Source organism: Telmatherina bonti (assembly GCF_933228915.1).
Source record: "Telmatherina bonti genome assembly, chromosome: 1".
NCBI lineage: Eukaryota > Metazoa > Chordata > Actinopteri > Atheriniformes > Telmatherinidae > Telmatherina > Telmatherina bonti.
The window spans coordinates 33187042-33205375 of NC_136619.1; the positions used below are offsets into that span (position 1 = coordinate 33187042).

Below are 18334 nucleotides of genomic sequence, written 5' to 3' on the forward strand. Positions count from 1 at the left end.
TGGAGATGACTACCTCTGAGCAGTGATGTCTTCTGTTTTTCTCTCCTCGTATGGATACCTGCCAGACATAACTTATAGCTTCCCACTATTATGCTCGATAAGAATGAGAACTAAAGGGCTTCTTTGAAGTCTTTTACTCGAGTCTATAAATCCTCACAATGGTTCAGAGCAGACGTTCAAAATGACAGACAATGAATGATTAGCTTTTTCATTTCATTTGCTCAGAGATCTTTTAACATACACACCACAGATCCATTCAGGGTGTTACTAGAATAACACAGAGAGGTCGTAAAAAATTTCTGCACAAATAAGTGTGCATGCAAATGTTCTTAAAGTATTTGAGAGTGCATACCAAGGAAAGTCTGGTATTCCAAGTGTTTATAGCTCCCTCTCATGTCTGGTGAGTGAGTGACAGAGAGAGGCAGGCAGAGGGTGTTTCTCCACTGCAACTCAGCCAGGGACAGCTGACTGGTTGGGATCTAATTGCTTTCAAGTGAGGTCAGCAGGAGGCATTTATCTAAGCAGAGTGCACAGTGACAGTGGAAGATGCACAGAGTCCGCCTGCCAGAATCTGAGAAACATACATGGGACTTGACAGAAGCTCCCAGCTCTTGCTCTGCTTTACTGCATCACTGGACTTGGTTTACCACTGAGACTACAGCTTCACATCCAAAGACTGCTCACTTTAAAACTATTTCTGAAAAGGAACACATGTCTGTCAGCTCCTGTCATCACTCAGAGCACATGTAAGTCATCAAATTACTGATTTTTTTTTTTTTTTTTAATAATAGTAGCATGGTTTGTTTGTTGAAAGGACAATATGTTGAAACAGACTGTAGATTTAAGAAGCAGTTCAGCAATACTCGTGCATTATGAGCTGTTTAAAAGCTTATGGCAGCTCTAATACTGTAATACTGGATTATTTCCAGCACTCGTATTTTTTTCTGATTTTTAAATTTGTAAAAGTTCTCAAAAATTAAACAATTTTTCTTTTTTCTCCCTTTCTTTGTTTCTTCCTTTCTCTCTTTCTTTCTAAGTGACATCCTGTGCAACACTCCTCCTGGACTGTGAAGCCACTTGTCGGACTACGGTCTCAAGAGGATGGAGCTGTCAATGAGCATTGTCATTGAGGACTAACAAGAGACATCATCCCCTGATAGTGTCAGTCATCTATATTTTACCAATCAATCAAAACAAACCTCACAAAGTCTCCTCTACAAATGCTCTGTCACAACACCCCACCAGGAATTCACACCCCAGAAACAAGGACCTGAGGGTCACAAGTTAGGGATTGAGGGGTTAGGGGGGGTTGCTGGGCTGAGGGATAGTGCACAGTTCTCTATCTCACATTTCAGTATGTTGTTCAATGATCCCCACTGTATTATACGATAATGCGCAAATGGATGCTGACATGGAACCTTCAGAATCTGTTCTCGGGACTCTACCTGCATGCAATATTTCTGTTTGGCAGTGTGTGTGTGGTCTACAGTTACTGCACTCCAGAGCAACTTGCTGCCATCATGAACTGCTCCAAACATGAACGCCACACAAGGAATTATGATTATATGGAGGGAGGAGACGTGCGTATCAGACAGCTATACAGTGGTACTCAGTGGTTCCTAACAATTGATGACTCCGGAAACATCAAGGGGACCCAAGATTCCACCAACTGCTACAGTAAGGATCTCCCATTCCTAACATCTTGTGGTTTTTCTTGAATGAAAAATAGTAACAATTGTTAAGTATGTTTTGCCTTCATAAACATTACAAGAACCACTTAATAACTCCCATTTACCAGCAACAATTTTTTGTCTTAGAATATAAAACCTTAAAAGTTTAGTTGTAGAACGTTTTTATTGAGTTATTAGAGACTGCTTGGCTTATCAAGCTGACAGCAGCACGTGGGATATGTTATTGTGCACCACAGTATCATCACTTAATGTCCTTTTTCTCTGGTAGAGCAACCAATATGACAGAAGTAAAACAAAGCAGGTGAGGTTTTGGCTTGTTAACACCAAACTCAGGCTGCAATTAAATTTACTAAAGGACGCCAGACCTCTGTGACCCGGAGTCACTTAAGCAAAAACTGAATGTTAGACTGGCTTTTCAGGAAAAATAAATAGTGATTTTTATTATTTTTTTTTTTTTAGTCAGTCAAGATTTCAAATATCTACATTGTTATGACCTTATGTCGAGCGGCTGGCTTTGCAGACAGAGAGACAAAGTACTTGTCAAACTTAACGATCATTCTTTTAGCTAAACTAACACACAAAATAACCAACTGATGCAACACATGGTATGAATCATAAAATCCAATTTAAAGCTTCCTGACTCAGCATTTACCAAGGTTTATGTAAATGGAAGCTTTACATCTCAGTCAAAGTGAGAAAGTTTTTTGTAATTAGTGTTTTCTCCATCTGACAGTGGCAGAGACTGAAGTATTAGCTTAAAAGAGCCTCATTGAAAAAAGAAATTGAGCAACAGCTGGAAAATTAATACATTCATATGTGGCTGAGAGTTGCACTAAAACAAAATAACAACGTAAAACTAGCCTGGCATGAACATGTATATATAAAAAAAAAAACAGCCATTCACATGTCCAGTGAAAAAAAGTGTGAAAGTTATTTGTGTGGCAGCTTTTTCTTACTAGGAGAAAACAACAAGAAAAAAACACAACTTGTTCAATGCCTCTGCATTTTACTTGACTCCGTAAAAAAAGACTTAGTTCCAGTGAACTAATTGACTTCAACCAAAGAAAAACACATTTGTTGTGTCTACATTTACTTTGAAATTGTTTCCTGTATCACAAATTGCAATGCCTGAAGAGAGGATTTTGTTTATCTTTTCCTGAATCTTCTCTAGTCAAAGAAATATGCAAAGATCCTAAGACCGATTGTCAGGGCTATTGCCAATGGTCACTAAAATTTCATATTTACATGTTCCAGCTCATAATCACACGCATACAGACACACATTAATATGTAAAGAAAATATTTGTATTACCTTTAATTAATTCTAAATACATATCAAATAGTTTTGCAAAACATTCGCTGACTTTTTAGCAAGTTGATGAACATATTTCTTTGGGAGAATTACAAACTTCTTTTCAGGTATTTGAAGTTTCAGTATGAGTATGGATTAAAGATGCTTAAAAAAATATTAAGCTTTTATATTTCTTATATTATTTACTACTTTATTATACATATAAATATAAATATATATATATATATATATATATATATAATGAGTATCAAAGGCTATTCTAAAACTATTCTAACCACCTAATTTATTCTCAACACTGTTCAGAAAATGATGCCAAATTAGTGATTACCCACAAGTTTATTAATTTAGCAAAAGGGAGAAAAAGATGGTAAAGTTGTTTAAGCTAAGGATTTCTTAAGAGTTTCTCTGCATCAAAGCTAAAATTTCAAATGAAAATGTGAGTGAAAATGTGTTTAATCTTACCACATTGCAACACATGTAGCATGACTTTGGCAGTGGTTAGGACTATATAATGTGCATCAACACTGAATGAATTATCAGAAACAAATGGTGAGTAACTTTGATGTGTAAAAATGGAGCTCAACTTTACCCGAAATAATGTTGAAAAACATCAGTCGGTTTAAGTGGAAATGAATAAATGGTCAAAGGGCAGAATTACTGAGTCAAATTTAGCACAAACAGAGCACAAGCAACATTCCAAGATTGGGAGACTGCCATCTGTTTGTGATCTGGCAAACACTAAAATGCATGCGTGCTCAGTGTCATTCCCAAGAGTTTACATAGAGTTTCCTCTTTTCCCTCCTGCCTGTCAAATAAAAGATTTTCTTTTTTAATTATTTACCAAAAAACTCTTAACTGAATCTTATTGTTTTTCCTGGAAAAAGTTTTGGTTTGATAACTACAATATTCTAGTAGCTACACAATACATTCAATCAAAAGCACTGACAAAAGAGTTTGCATTGTAAGTACAGATATCTTTATTATATTTTTTCCTAAGGCATTTAACTTAATGGACATTTAAATATTCAAGACATGATTAGTAGTCTGTGTAAATATTGCTGTCTTTCACTTAGGTAAACTACAGCTTTACATCAGTCATATGTGTTAAAAGAAGTCAAATATGCAACAATCCTTCATCCATAATGTCTGAAAATTGCAAGAAAAATATAGGCTACCCTGAGTGTTTTTACCCTCCCACAGATTTGAAGAGCAGTCCTAAAACGTAGCGTGCAAAGCTCATATGAGGAGGGAGTTTTCTCAATCCCAGAGGAGACAGCCCTAATCTGTCTCCCATATGTGCAATGGCACAGGTTGTGGTTTGTGTAATGGCCACCCAGGCAAGTTAACAAGACTTGAACAAAGCCAGAGAGACCACAGACTGATTAATCACAGGAACTTCCATCTCCTTTGTTAATGAAGACGAATGTTGACTGCAGTGAATAGCTGGAGTGAAGGATGGATGTTGACAGTATCTTATCTGTCCTGCAATGCCTCTCATTTTTCTGACTGCCTGCTGTCTGGCAGGTATCCTGGAGACCAGAACTGTTGGTGAGGGGGCCATTCTGGCTATCAAAGGTGTGAAGAGCCAGTACTATATCTGTATGAACAGGGCTGGAAAGCTGCAAGGCAAGGTAATACTTCTTCCTCTATGAGAAAATTATGTGCTGTTTTTTTTGATTAATCCGTTCTGAAGCAGAAGACTTCCAAAATATTTGTTTAAATCATCAAGACCAAAAGCTTACTGTAAAAACAAATGCTGCTAACTGCACATTGCATGGCAATAATGGTTTGCTATATTTCCATTACAGAAGATCCACACTGATAACTGCAACTTCAAGGAGATTTTCCTAGAAAACTACTTCAATGCTTACTCCTCAGTAAAGTGGAATGAAACCAAAGAGATGTTCATATCCCTTTCTCAAAAGGGACGACCACTGCGAGGGAAGAATACCAAGAGGGAGCAAATAGCATCTCACTTCATCCCAATGCAATGCAGAAGGGAAGAAGAGAGGAGAGTGGAGTGAAAAAGAGAAGGACTTTGTTGCAAGCCGTGTGTGATTTCTGTCACATTTCTATTTTAACCGAGACATGTAGCCACAATACCGACATCTTGATCCACTCTCCTCTATAGATAAGATCGTTTTTTATAATAAGATGTCATTTTCATAACAGAAAACAAGTATCAGATGAAAGATACTGGAGAATTAAAACTGCTCCGGTCGATCTCAACAGTATGAAACCTAAAAACATGGAATTACCACTGATATTAATCAGTGTCATTGTTAGTTAAACGTTATAGCAGGAAAATGCATGGCAGCCAATCAGGACTGTATTTTCTTCCGAAGATAATCCACACCCTGTTGCATGAGGAGACCTCAACAATCAAGAAAAAGGTCCAGAAAGGAGATTTGGCTTGATGAATAAGTGCTGAAGCAAGCTGGACTTGTCTTTTTTTTCATTTTCTAAGTGCTTAAAGTACACATGAGCAAAGGCACAATAGCATAGTCAGTAAATAGAATAAATAAATAGCGCATACTAGACACGTTATTTGTAAATGATCCATCTGTCCTCCTGCATTGAAGACCTGACATGGGTTAAACGCACTGCTGCTGCTCACTGACACCCTTTTCAAGACTAAGGTGTGGTTTTGAAATGCTAAAATATTCTGCTGCTGCTAAGGAGATCTCTGGATAAAAAGGTAAAGTGAACAACATAATTAATGTGTATGCCATATAATCTCTTTCAGAGTTAATAATCTTTTGTATTAAAAAGGTCACATATTTATTTGTAAAGAGAATTTCCTTAGTTTCTGTTCAGACATTCCCATTGGACTAAGCATTAAAAAGACAATCAATAATGTAAATATCTGCCTATTTCACCACAAATGATTAAATACTAACTTCACCAACATTATCCCAGCTGTTACTGTAACGTTACAGTACCATATACATTGTGACTGTAAGTTATTTTTCTGCCTTTATTTGAAGATTTGCTGTATTCTTAAGTTTCTCCTTTCCTTACAATGTGCTTTGTTTTATTTTTACTGTGAAACAGCTAAAGCAGTTTTCAGGCTGTTTTCATGAGATTTTCTCCACTAGAGGGTTTAACAGACACCTAAATAAATTCATATCTACTGGCTTATACAGTTCCTTTTATAACCCATTATCAAGAAACCGCCTCACAAAACTACAGAGAGAAAGTAACTTAAATAGAAATGTTTTTGGAAGACTCAAAGGTATTTCTACCTGCTTTAACCTGACACGTTGCGCTTCTTGAATTTTCAGATAAAAATAATCTGCATGTGACCCATCGTGCTTCTACCCTGTTATCCATGACATTATGACACTGAGCATAACAAATTCTACAGGAAGAGGAGGAGAAGTGTATAATGCTCACACACTGTGATAAAACATCAGCACACCTGCAACAGCAACTGTGGCCTTTCAACGATCTATTTATTCTGTCTATTAATAAAACAGTTTCAGCTTTTAAAATGTTAACAACCCCAACTCTGACTTGGCCTTATTTTTAAATAAACCATTTGATCTGTTAATTTGCTGTGTATTTGACGTGATTGTTTGGGATCCTACCGTATGATTCGACATTATTTTTGACATACCGGTATTTCTGCAGAGAAAACATACAATGGATAAAGCAACAAGTGTTTCAAATTGAGATGCTGATGTTTTTAAGACATTTAATAACCCAACACAAGTACACACTTGGATAGTTTTTGTCTCCTTGGATAATCCTATTTTTTTTTCTAGTCTGACATGGGAGGCTGAGAAGAGATGAAGCCCAAGGATTTATTCATGAATTTAAGATAAAAAATAAATCAGACTGGTGAAAATTAATGCAATATTAAGGAAAAGTGGAGTCTGGTCAGAGGAAGAAACTATCGCAGACATATTGGCAGGTTGCCCACACATGCATATATATTCATATAAACACAAATGTGCAGTCCTAAAAAAGCCCGTAACAGTGAGAAAAACTTCTACCTTTTGTCTGGGTTCACATCTGGCTTGGAGACCCCCCCACCCCCTATCAGATAAAGACAGTCAAATTGAGAGAGCAAACCTCTGAAATACGTTTGACCCAAACAACATCTGAGCAAGGTGAAGGCTTCTGCCAAGTCACGCAAAGTTAGTCTTAGCAGATCATTTGTAACATGCTCAAAATGTAAACACATTTCAGACTCAAGGCTGTGTATTCCCAGCAGGACGAGGAGAGGCTGAAGCCAACCAGCATGAGCGAACTGTCACAGGCATGAAGTTGCAAATTTCTCAGAAAAAAGATGCAACGCAAGCACACCAGATACACAAACCACAACTCACAAGGTGCTCCAGAGGCATTCACGCTGCTTATAAAAAATGCTTCTGAAATCTCAAATTATCTCATTATTTTGAGCGAAACTGTAAAAATGATTGAACACTTGCCAGTAATGACACAGGTTACAACACAATAATTATTAATTATTAATTGTCTCGTGATAAAGTCAACTGTTAAACTGTGTCTAAATAGTTTTTATTTTTAACAATTACATAACATTTTCTTCTAACCACAAGTAGCCATAAGTTATTGTCAAGTGTTGAGGTTTAGAATAATAAACCCAAAATTCTAATAAAATTTATTTAATTAAGCCTCAAAGTAGAGCGCAAAGCTAACAGCATTAGTTTGAAGTAATGTTATTTGCCAAAATCTACACTTTTCAATTTCTTGGCTTAAAAATAGTCCAACACCGCGCTACTGCAATTTGATGAACCTCCAGGGATGAGAAATAATTCTATTATAATGATTCTCTCTTCATTGCAATGCCTCCCAACAGCAGTATTGCACTTTTGGGGAAGCATAAACACAGACAACCACATGTGTCCCATATTACCAGCTACATGTGCAGACACAGGCAAAGTCTACAAGAACGACAAGAACTGTATATGGCTGTGAACAACAGAGCTGAAGCACAAGAGGGGGGGGGGTTAAGGCAGGCAAAGACTAATGGAGAGAGAGGCTGGGGAGTCTTGTGCGATGTGGAGAAGTACTTTTGGGGCAGAAAGAGAAAGGGGAGGCCCTGAGGGGGAGAGGGAACACGCAGCTGAACTTGATACATTTCAAGGCCATAAACCTTCATTTCCCCAGTGGAAATCTGTTGTTATGCAACCTGGGGAATTCTTTGTTTGCAGGCCTTAGCACGGAATCCCCAGAAAACCAGCGAACAGCCAGAAGAAGGTAAAGACCTCCAGTGACTCAACGCAGTATCATACCTTATATGAAAAGGGAAATAAATCAACTAAAGGAAAAAATTTGGTTATGTTAAAAAATACCATATGTCCTCACCGACAGAACTTATTCAGTCACAATCGGATCAATAATAGGAAAGCGAATTAAAGAATACTAAAATTAAAGCTGTCAGCGCCAGCGTTTAGTTGTTTGATTGCTAGCTGTTAGTACATTTTTGCAAAAATGTGAAATATAGGTAAATGTTTGGGCTGTTACTCACTTTTTACTCAATGTTGCGGAAAGATTATCAAACATTTTGGGAATGTGCCGCTAAAACTGCAGGTCACAGCTGGTGAGCAACAGGTTGTGCTAGGCAGCATCCATTTAGGAGGATGCAAGAGGGTGTAGCAACACTGATGTTCTATTGTAAACAACTGTCTAACCTAAAACTATTTAGGAGTAAGAAATTATATATCTCAAATCCACTCAAACCACTATGACAGTATTTTAGATATTTGTTTATTTTAGACAATGAAAATTATTGTTTTACTTTCCACACAGGCTAAATCAACAAAGATTCAAAAAAATGTTCGAAAATGGCCAAATGTTCAACTTTACACAATAATCTTGCTCATATAAGAAATACATTACATGGAGTTTTAGCTCCATAGAAGGAAGGTGCCAGCTGTGACAAACATGTAAGACTAATTTTCATTTCCAAGTAGGAAAAAAGTTTTCTCTCCAAGCCTTCTAAATCTTGTAGGTGCAATCCATTACCTTGACTTCAGTGTAATGTTATCTCAAGGGTCACATCTTTAAAATGCTAAAAGGTCTGTAGCAAATGAGTCACATATGTCTTTACACTTGGCAAAGTAACACAACTCTGACCCTGCCATGAATCTCTGTTTTTAAATTACTGCTCTGTTTATAGCTTTTTACAAGGCTCACTAAGTGTATTTGTTCCAGAAAGAAAAGCAGAGAGGCTGTGTGGATCAGATTTACTGAGTCACTGTCTCTTAACACACTAGACAGCGGTCTGTTAAGGATGTGCCTACAAATACAGTACATCTTTATGGTTGGTGAGGCGAGAGAACTTGTTGAGTTATCAACTAAAAGTTTGTGGCAGTAACTTGCAAACTCCAACTGAAGTTTGCAATGTACTTGTGTTTGTATTAGTTATATAAAAAAGAAGAAACTAATAAAGATCACACTTTATTATAAGGACAAAAAAAAGCTAAAGACCTAACCTTTTTATTAAAAGGCTGTAAAATTGGAGCTAAACTTGATGGATGACTATGCTAACTGTATTCTGTACTTAAATATAAAATTATTTGGCTAATGTTGACAATTTTAGCTAAATTGTAAAAGAAATTACATCACTGGCTCCAATAATTAATTGAATTAGTCAGAGGAGCTTGAGGATCCCTTTTAGTCATGGAGTAAACCTACCACAAGCTTAGTGTGCTGACTGCAAGCAAGGGGCCTGTACAATTTCCAGAAAATTAAGCATGATTTGAACATTTCAGCAACAACACTGCAAAAACTCAGCCTTAAAAAACAAGAAAAAATTATACAAAAATTAGGTAAATGTTGCTTAAAATAAGATAAATTATCTGCCAACAGCACAAGAAGATTTGGCTTGTCAAGACTTCCCAAAACAAGTAAAAATACTCTTAAAACAAGAGGAATTCTCTGGCATAAAAACTAAGAATTATCTTACCTTTAAAAAAACAGAAGTATATTTGTACTCAATGTAAGATTTTTATTCTTACTTAGATTTCAGTTTTTGCAGTGAACAACATGGAGGAGAACATAAATTCAACTTTAATTCTCATATAAGAGGTAGTAAAATATTACCTTATGAATGGCTAAAAACTTTTTGAGATTATTTATGATTAAAGAATGTAATATCCATATTGGGCCTATAAAAAAAATTAAATCTGCACAATATGAATATGCCATAGAAATTTCATGAAGCTTCACTGTGTCTGTACTGAAATAACATTCTGTTAGCAGTCTGTTGACTGATGGAAACTTAGATGTAACAACCGATGTTGAGCTGTGTAAACAACTGAATGTTCTGGCAAACTACATGCAATGCAACATACTGCAAGCTTAAGCAGATTCTCTTGATCCAGAAAGAGGAAAAACATGAACAAAGTAAGCATTTACAATGCTCTGGAAAGACTTATAAAATCAAACTTGTTAAGAATTGTTTATTTAGTGTAAAAAAAAGAAAAGGAATACCTGAGACCTTTCAGAAATGTGATGCAATTAAAGCATTCCAGTTAAAACTATGGATGTTCTGAGTTACTGAGTCGCAACAGTTCAATACATCCTTAGCCCTTATTGTTTCTATAAGATGGACATAATCTAAACAATAAATAAGAAGTTGCAACTTCTGTTGGTATGGTTTAATTTAATAACCTGTCAGGGTTACTGTAAAACACTGGAAAGTAGGCAAATCTTAGAAAATCAGACTTGGTAATTGCAATGATTAAACTGCATCTTGGCCAATTACAGCAGATGGGACCAAACCACGGGATGCTTTTTGTACTCTCATGTCGATCAAACCACTGACAGGTAAAGTAAGCAATACTGTCAATCTCATAATGATGCAACATCATGCTGGGAAAACTTGCATACTAGCATTAACACAAATGTTATTTTGAGACTTTTCACTCGTTTAAGCATTGTTGAAGTGTGTTTTCCAACAGGACAACAAAGCTCCCACAAAAGAACGGTTTAAAAATGGCTCAAAAAATGCAGCAAAGAATTTTCATTTGATCTGGAAACTCCCCTCAGACAAATTTGATAGGACTTGTGGAAAAAATCCCAAACCACATGGACCCCATCCAACAACCGATAAAAACCAAAGGATTTAATCTGACAGAACCAAAACCTCCAGGACAATATCATATATTCTTAGTTTAACCTCCAAATAATCAGAGCTTTCTTGGCAGTAAGAGAAAGGCCTGCGTAATGTTAGGAGTTAAAACTATAAACGCTTATCTGTGTCAGTACGCGTGTTTCTATATGTCAGTTCATTGTGTATTTTCATATTTGTGAGGCAGGTCCAAGTAGGTATGTGCTAGGAACATGGTGGCTACTGAGTAGTTATTCTACCAGCTTTTGTGGAATTTCTGAAGTTTTGATTGAAATAACAATGTTAACTATTATCAAAATAAAAAGTCTATTCAGTCTTTTGTTTATTTTTCTTTTGTTTATGATCAAAATTATATACCATGGGACTGGTTGACAGAAAGAAATGTCTGTTTTTATTATTTGTTGCTCAGTGCTTCTGATGTTGTTTCCTCTAATTTGTCCAAAAAAAGGAGGAAACAAAAACTTCTCAAATAAAACCTAAACATCAGAGGCTGAATATGTTGATGAAAAAAATCTGGGTTGATTTAAGTGCCTAAATTTACCAGGTTTACTTCTCTTGTATAGTAGCTATTATATTGCTTAATATCAACAAAACCATAGCTGGAAACATTGTGGCAGTGCTTTGGTTTGATCTAGCCTTTGTTTCCAAAAGCAAGCTATAAACAGCACTAAAAACTCCAAGACACTCCTTGTCCTTAATCTTTTTCTCTTATCTAGTCGACTTTATCCTATCCATAGACCACCTCAGACAAGAACGGATGAATCCAGGAAATGTTCCAATACAAAGTTATTCAAGCAAGTTTTAAATGTTTAGATGGTGAATCGGATTTCATATGATTATCTTGTCACATATATACACAGAAATCCTATTATAATAACACATCTTGAAAGAACAAATTGAATAACGAACTGAGTTTATCTTTTACAATGAAAGATAGTTCTCCACCATACATTCATGTTTGGCTGCTGTGGAAAATAACCTTATGTGACTGCCCTATTGGTTTAGGAGTCTTCAAATCTGAATAACATACCATACAACAGACTAACCAACACTTCCTCGATCTAAGAAGACTGATATATGAGAAGACATCAGTGAGCTGTTACCAGAAATCCAAAAGGTCAACAGGTCCCAAATAAAACTCCTATGGCTGCAGGTCAGCTGCTGGTTTGATGGGGGGACTGATTAATGAAAAGGCAACATTTCAGCCACCAGGATACACCTGAAAGGGTACATATCACAGCTTTGAGTTCCCTGATTTCATTTGTGTGACAGAATTTAAAACTGCCAACCACACTGACGCAGAGAAAAACAATCCATGACTAACAAATTCTTTGAATGTAATCTGGACTCCAATATAAAGTAAAACAAACAATACTAAAATGCGGTGAGACCGTTTTTTTGGGGTTTTTTTTTTTTTCATTTCTCTGTCTACAACTAAACAGAAAACAGGGGGAAATGAATGTTTTCTAACAATAACACATGCCAGCCTCAGTAAGAGTTTTCATTTTTGCTTAATGTAGATTGATCTCAACTATTATACTGTTGTTTCTATCTACATCACAATAACAGTAAAAAAAAAAAAAAAAAAGAAAAAAAAAAGAGGAAAAACATAAAAATACTATTTACAGAAAATGCTCTTAAATGTGCAAAGTAAAGTATGCTTGGTACGAAGAATATAACTAAGACCTTCTATTCAGCCTGGCACACAAGACATATTTGACTGATTTCAGTTTGTTTGCAATCTAATAAGAAGAAATTTGGAAGGTCTTGCTTTAAACACATCTGTTTGCCATGGAAGTCTGCATGCGATTCATTGTTTCATAGAAAGTATGACAGCCGATGTATCTTTGAAATCTGTCATGAAACAATTTGTTTTACATCACACCATGTACATCTGGCTTTAAAGAAGACAAATGCACTTTAATTTCTAATGCCATTTATCCATGAACCAATCTTATACTCATACTGAAGTGAAATATGTACTTTGTAAATTCAATATGACTTTGAAAAGCACCAGTATCTTAACAATCCAAACACTGCACTGTGGTTGAATTAAAACAATTGATTTTAGTTATAATCAGAAGATGATAATTTGACTCGGAACGATATTTCCATCTACAATACATTATCTGAATAGGAACTCAGAAATGCAGACAGCAAACCATCATCTAAATGTACTCACATCTACTTGGATGTTCCTACATAAAATGGTGTTGTAATGCAAAAAAAAAAAAAAATGAGTACTTAAGATAAACAGCTTTTATCTTCCTTTTAAAAAACTGTGAAAGCCTGGTGTCCGTAAATGTAACGAGCTAATAGAGCTATAAAGTGGAGAATGGTGGTGAAAATGGTGGTTCGGAGATGCAATATGTCTATGTGTGCTATGGACTTTCAATTACTTCCTCTGGTGCTCATAACAATCCATTTCCATGAAAAGCCTTTTTTTTTTTTTTTTTTTTTTACTGTAAAAACACATAATGAGCATTTTAAGACATTTAAGACGGACATTTAAGCATTTTAAGGAGCGTCATACATCTAAAGAAAAGGTAGAGGGAAAGTTAGAAAAATATGAAGATTTCATAATGATAACTAAAATACTGAAATTATCATCTGAAACATGAAAAACAGGGGGTAACTTTCCAGACAGTTATTCATTCAAGCAGTAAAATAAAATACTTAAGGCGATCTTGGCTCGTTTTCTGTTCAGCGTAATAACCATGGTAACAACTGTCCACCAGACAGCGCGAGCTCAGTGCTTAGCAACAAATTGCTACGGAGTTATATTTTTCTTCTTCCATTTCCGTCAGGAAGACTCGTATTTCCGGCGTAGAAGAAGACGCAAGCGCCTGCACTCGAACTGAAAGTGGTAGGCACTTTTGGGTCGGAATCGTGTTTTATGGCTCAGCTTGTAGACTCAGCAAAGCCAACAGCAAACCTGCACCTGTTTTTCCAGTGGTCAAACTCGTTGCTAATCTAATTAAGCCAAGATCTGCGTCGCTTAACGCTTGCAGCTGCAGAGGTGAAGTGAATACTTGCTAACATGAGCTAGCTGCACTAGGATGAATGGTAGCTACAGTCTGTAAAGCAGAGACAGATGTTTAGTAAGAAAACAGTTAAGCAGTAGTATCTAGTTTGAACGACTCAGCTATTCTAATTAGAAAGAGAGGTGTATGATGATTTTGATTGTTGTACTTTCGAAGTCTTGTGTTGATTGCTGAATAATTCTTTAGCTTGTTAGTCGTGTTTAACTAACTATCCAGTCACCTGCTCTCATAGATTTGCAAGTGGTCTGTAATCATGTATGTCAGGGATCCTCAATCTTGATCCTCGAGGGCCGGTGTCCTGCAGACTTTCCAAGTGTCTCCGCTGCAACACACCTGATTCAAATCAATGTGTATTTAGTAGACATGTGCAGAGCTTGCCTGAGTCTGAGTCAGGCGTTTTCCAGCAAGGACACTTTGAAAACCTGCAGGACACCGGTTCTTGAGGACCAGGATTGATGCTCTCTGATGTATGTATCAGGAAGCATGTTCCCAGTATCCTCATCCCAACAAATGTGTCAACTTGCATGGCTGGTATTTTCTGAGGTATTGAAGATGACTAAATCAAATCAGGATGTGCTGTTTCACACTTGTGGTCATATGGTGACAGTATTTTGTGCCTGAATATTAATTCTTTCATTTTTAAACAGAATAATTCATATATTCTCAGAAAATATCCTCACACATTTATGGAAGAAAAAAAAAGAGGCTCAAAGAAGTAAAACACACCAACAAAATCAAGGCAGTCATGTAAAAAAAAAAAACAAAAAAAAACCTTTGGTGGGGGAAAGCAATGTTTTCAGAAATCTATGTATAAGCGAGCTATTAAAATGTAACTATGAGAAGTTTTTTTTAAAGAGGTAATCCAAAAAAAACATACTGTCAGGTTAGTATTCATTCATCAGTCGGAGGTGAAGGCCGCTACAGAAAGTTTGACACAAAATATTAAGCTTTTGTAATGAAGACATAGTCAAGTTATATTACATTAACACAATAATCAACATCCTAATCGTTGTGCTGTTTCATCTCTAGATTAATATTGCTAACCCAAATTGATTTATTTGATTTGTTCTAAAGGAACTATGTTTGATCATTAGGTAACATCTTTATAAATGGCCTCTGCACATTTATTTGTTTTTTCTGTTTTTGTAGTTATGCAAATGTTGGAATATTTATTACTTCAAAGATTTGCATCAGTTGTTTAGTCATTCTTGTTTGGCTATGAAATCCAGGGCCAACTTATTCCAAGACAAATCTGTCAACATTTAAAGAGCAAGCATGAGTGCTGTGGAGCAAGACCAGAGACTTTATCCAAGTTGCCATGACAAAACAACAGTCTCGAAGGATTTGTCAGACATCCGAGAGCTTGCCAAACAACCTCTTCAAGACCTAAAATTGGCATCACATGCAGTCCTGGAGAAAGCACAGGAGAATGGCAGGTTAAAGTGCTCGAAATGTGGAGGATCAAGGATGTTCTTCTGCTACACATGTTGCTCATTAGTGGGTGTCAGCATGCAAGAAATTCCCTTAATCAAGGTCAGTCACTCAATTTATTGTTCTTTTGAGTTACACTGAATGCTATGTCTGCATTTGGTGGAAGGTATGTTCTTTAAGTAAGATTTCTAATATGTATATGGTTATCTTGTCAAACTCCTCTTGACCTAACTACACATTGTGCTTAGCTTCCTGTGAAAATGGACATCATAAAGCATCCCAATGAAACAGATGGGAAGAGCACTGCAATCCATGCCAAGATTCTTGCACCGAATGATGTCACAATATATACTTACCCATGCATTCCTGAATATGAGAAGGACAAGGTTAGTGTGATATACTGTTACATTTATCAAAATGGTCATTCTTATGACTGAAATTAAGTTATGCTCTTAATCCATGAATCTTTATTTTACTTTCTAAGGCTATAGAACTAAAATGGAGAGAACATGGTAGTCATCACCTGTTAGATGTTCTATTTTATGATGTGTTTGTCCATTTAGTTGCTAAAAAACGAAGGAGCCTCAACTTACTTAGATCTTTATCAGATGAATATTTTTCAAACTGATTGGTTTACAATCAGTTTGTTACAACAGTTGTTTACAACATTGGTTACAACATTATAAGCCCGCCCTGAAGGTAGGGGTCTTCCTCTGCAGGGCAGAGCACTCTACAGAAACACATAACCTGCTCAAAAGCAGCTGGGTGAACATGAGTCGTAAATACTATGGCAGATGTCTGTTCTTGTTTACACAGCAAGGTAACTTACTACACCATATTTTCTGTATTTGTTTATAGGGCATCTTATTCTGAATGTAAGCAGCTGCATTTGAGTCATGTTATGACACCTTTATTATATTCGTTTTGAAAATTCATTTTTCTGGTGTTTGTGTATTTGTACTCATATTTGCTTTGGCATTATTAATTTTAAACTTTAAAGTCTGGTGCACAAGCTATGTGTGTTGTATGTGAAAGTTTTAGTTTCCTTCTTGCCTCTATTTAATTTAGCTGAATGACCTCTGTTTTACTCCTATAAACTGTTTGTCTTTTACTGCTTCTCAAATTTAGCCTGGTATAAATCACAGCACTAAAGGAATTATGTGTTAGAAACCTGTCTTTTCTCTCCAGGTGGTGTTGGTGTTCCCAAGCCAGGGGGCCGTCTCAGTTCAAGACATGATGCAGTGCTTACGTGACAGGAGCAACAACAGGTCGCGTTACTCTTTGAATGAACCCCCCGTAAAAAGGCTGAAAAGTGAAGAAGTTCAAGGTGCCACACATGTTGCTAAGAAGCCAGAGTCAGGAACCCTGGATGAAGAAAAGAGCTTGGAGTCGAGGTTGTATCCCCTGGAGAAGGTGGTCTTCATCGACAGCACATGGAACCAGACCAACAAGATCAGCACAGATGAGAGGCTGCAGGGTAAGTACTTTTAACAGTGGTGACTAGCTGGGACGACTTTACTCACCAGCAATTCTGTTTTTTACATGTTCCTGTGTGCTTTCTGACTGATGTCTATTCTGTCCAGGTCTGCTTCAGGTAGAACTCAAGATGAGAAAAACATGCTTCTGGCGCCGTCAGAAGGGAAAACCAGACACCTACCTCGCTACTATTGAGGCTATTTATTATTTCCTGAAGGACTTCCATCAGCATTACCTTACGCAGGACTACAACGGAGAATATGATAATCTCCTCTTCTTCTATTCATACCTGCACTCAGTTGTCAACAAAGCTAAAACATCTGCCGGAAAATCCTGAGCTGGGTGGAAAAACTGAAGTTGCTACAAGAGACTGAACTGTATCAGAGGAGCAGATTTATATGCAAGCCCTTATATATGATCCTATTTTATGGCTCTGGGGTTTTTATTCTTGACATCAGTGTGGAAGGATATGAAATAAAACAAAGGGTTGCATGTGTGAGTTGTTTGATACTGTAAATGCAAGAAATATTGCTCAGAAATCAAAATCTTAATGTGCAACAAGGACTGGATAAAAGTATCTTTAAGTAGTGGTTGAAAAGGAGCAAACACAAAGAGAAAGTATAAAATCAAACATAAGAGACACATTAAGATGGAAAAGTCTGCAAAAGCTTGAAGGCCTATAAATTCAGTAACTGTCAACTAGAAGATGCTGTTTATAAACGGAAGCAATTTAAGTTTCTGTACTCCTCAGCAGTGGATGTCCTGCAGAGATCATGCCAGGAACATAAAGTACACTACGGAACAGGTAAAAAAAAAAAAAAAAACCCGCTGCAACATCCAGAGAGATTCGTTCAACCTGTGAAAATATTTTCTCATGTATCCCGTATTAGAAAAAGACGCTGCAAAGAAAACCACTTCCTCTCTTATAAATAAAAGTTACAGTCCTGTACATATCGAGTTGGAAAGAAAAAAAACAACTGGATTTGTTCCACAACTGGAACAATGTTCTATATGGACAAATGAGAAGTTAAGCCTAATGTCAAAATGTAGAATATTTTCTTTGGAAGGACTAAGATGCTGCACAGCAACACCAAAATCCATTAAGGAGTGAGGAGTCAACATGGTTTTTTGCTTACCTAACAGTCAGTGAACTAAAGGAAAAAATTTTTTTTTTTTTAAAGATTTAAAAAAAAGGTTCAAACATTTTTGTACAACTATGGCAAAAATTTCAACACGTTTTAGTTTCTGCAAACTGTTACACACTTAAACGGCATGCC

General features: G+C 36.5%; 2 protein-coding genes across 3 annotated transcripts; both read left to right on the plus strand.

Moving 5' to 3' along the window:
* Nucleotides 1–1391: 1391 nt before the first annotated feature.
* On the plus strand, nucleotides 1392–5026 carry fgf7 (fibroblast growth factor 7; the record flags this gene model as incomplete). The annotated part of the gene is made up of 3 exons (XM_079243469.1): nucleotides 1392–1677; nucleotides 4527–4633; nucleotides 4811–5026. The coding sequence occupies 3 exons, from the start codon at nucleotides 1392–1394 to the stop codon at nucleotides 5024–5026; spliced, it is 609 nt and encodes a 202-aa protein (XP_079099595.1).
* Nucleotides 5027–13934: 8908 nt separating this feature from the next.
* Nucleotides 13935–17474, plus strand: dtwd1 (DTW domain containing 1). 2 transcript variants are annotated; one of them, XM_079242689.1, is made up of 5 exons: nucleotides 13935–13972; nucleotides 15380–15683; nucleotides 15830–15967; nucleotides 16770–17058; nucleotides 17165–17474. In XM_079242689.1, the coding sequence occupies exons 2-5, from the start codon at nucleotides 15426–15428 to the stop codon at nucleotides 17392–17394; spliced, it is 915 nt and encodes a 304-aa protein (XP_079098815.1). In that variant the 5' UTR covers nucleotides 13935–13972; nucleotides 15380–15425; the 3' UTR covers nucleotides 17395–17474. The 2 variants fall into 2 exon arrangements, with proteins under 2 accessions (XP_079098815.1, XP_079098814.1); XM_079242688.1 differs by lacking the exon at nucleotides 13935–13972 and having other exon boundaries at nucleotides 14863–15683.
* Nucleotides 17475–18334: the final 860 nt, after the last annotated feature.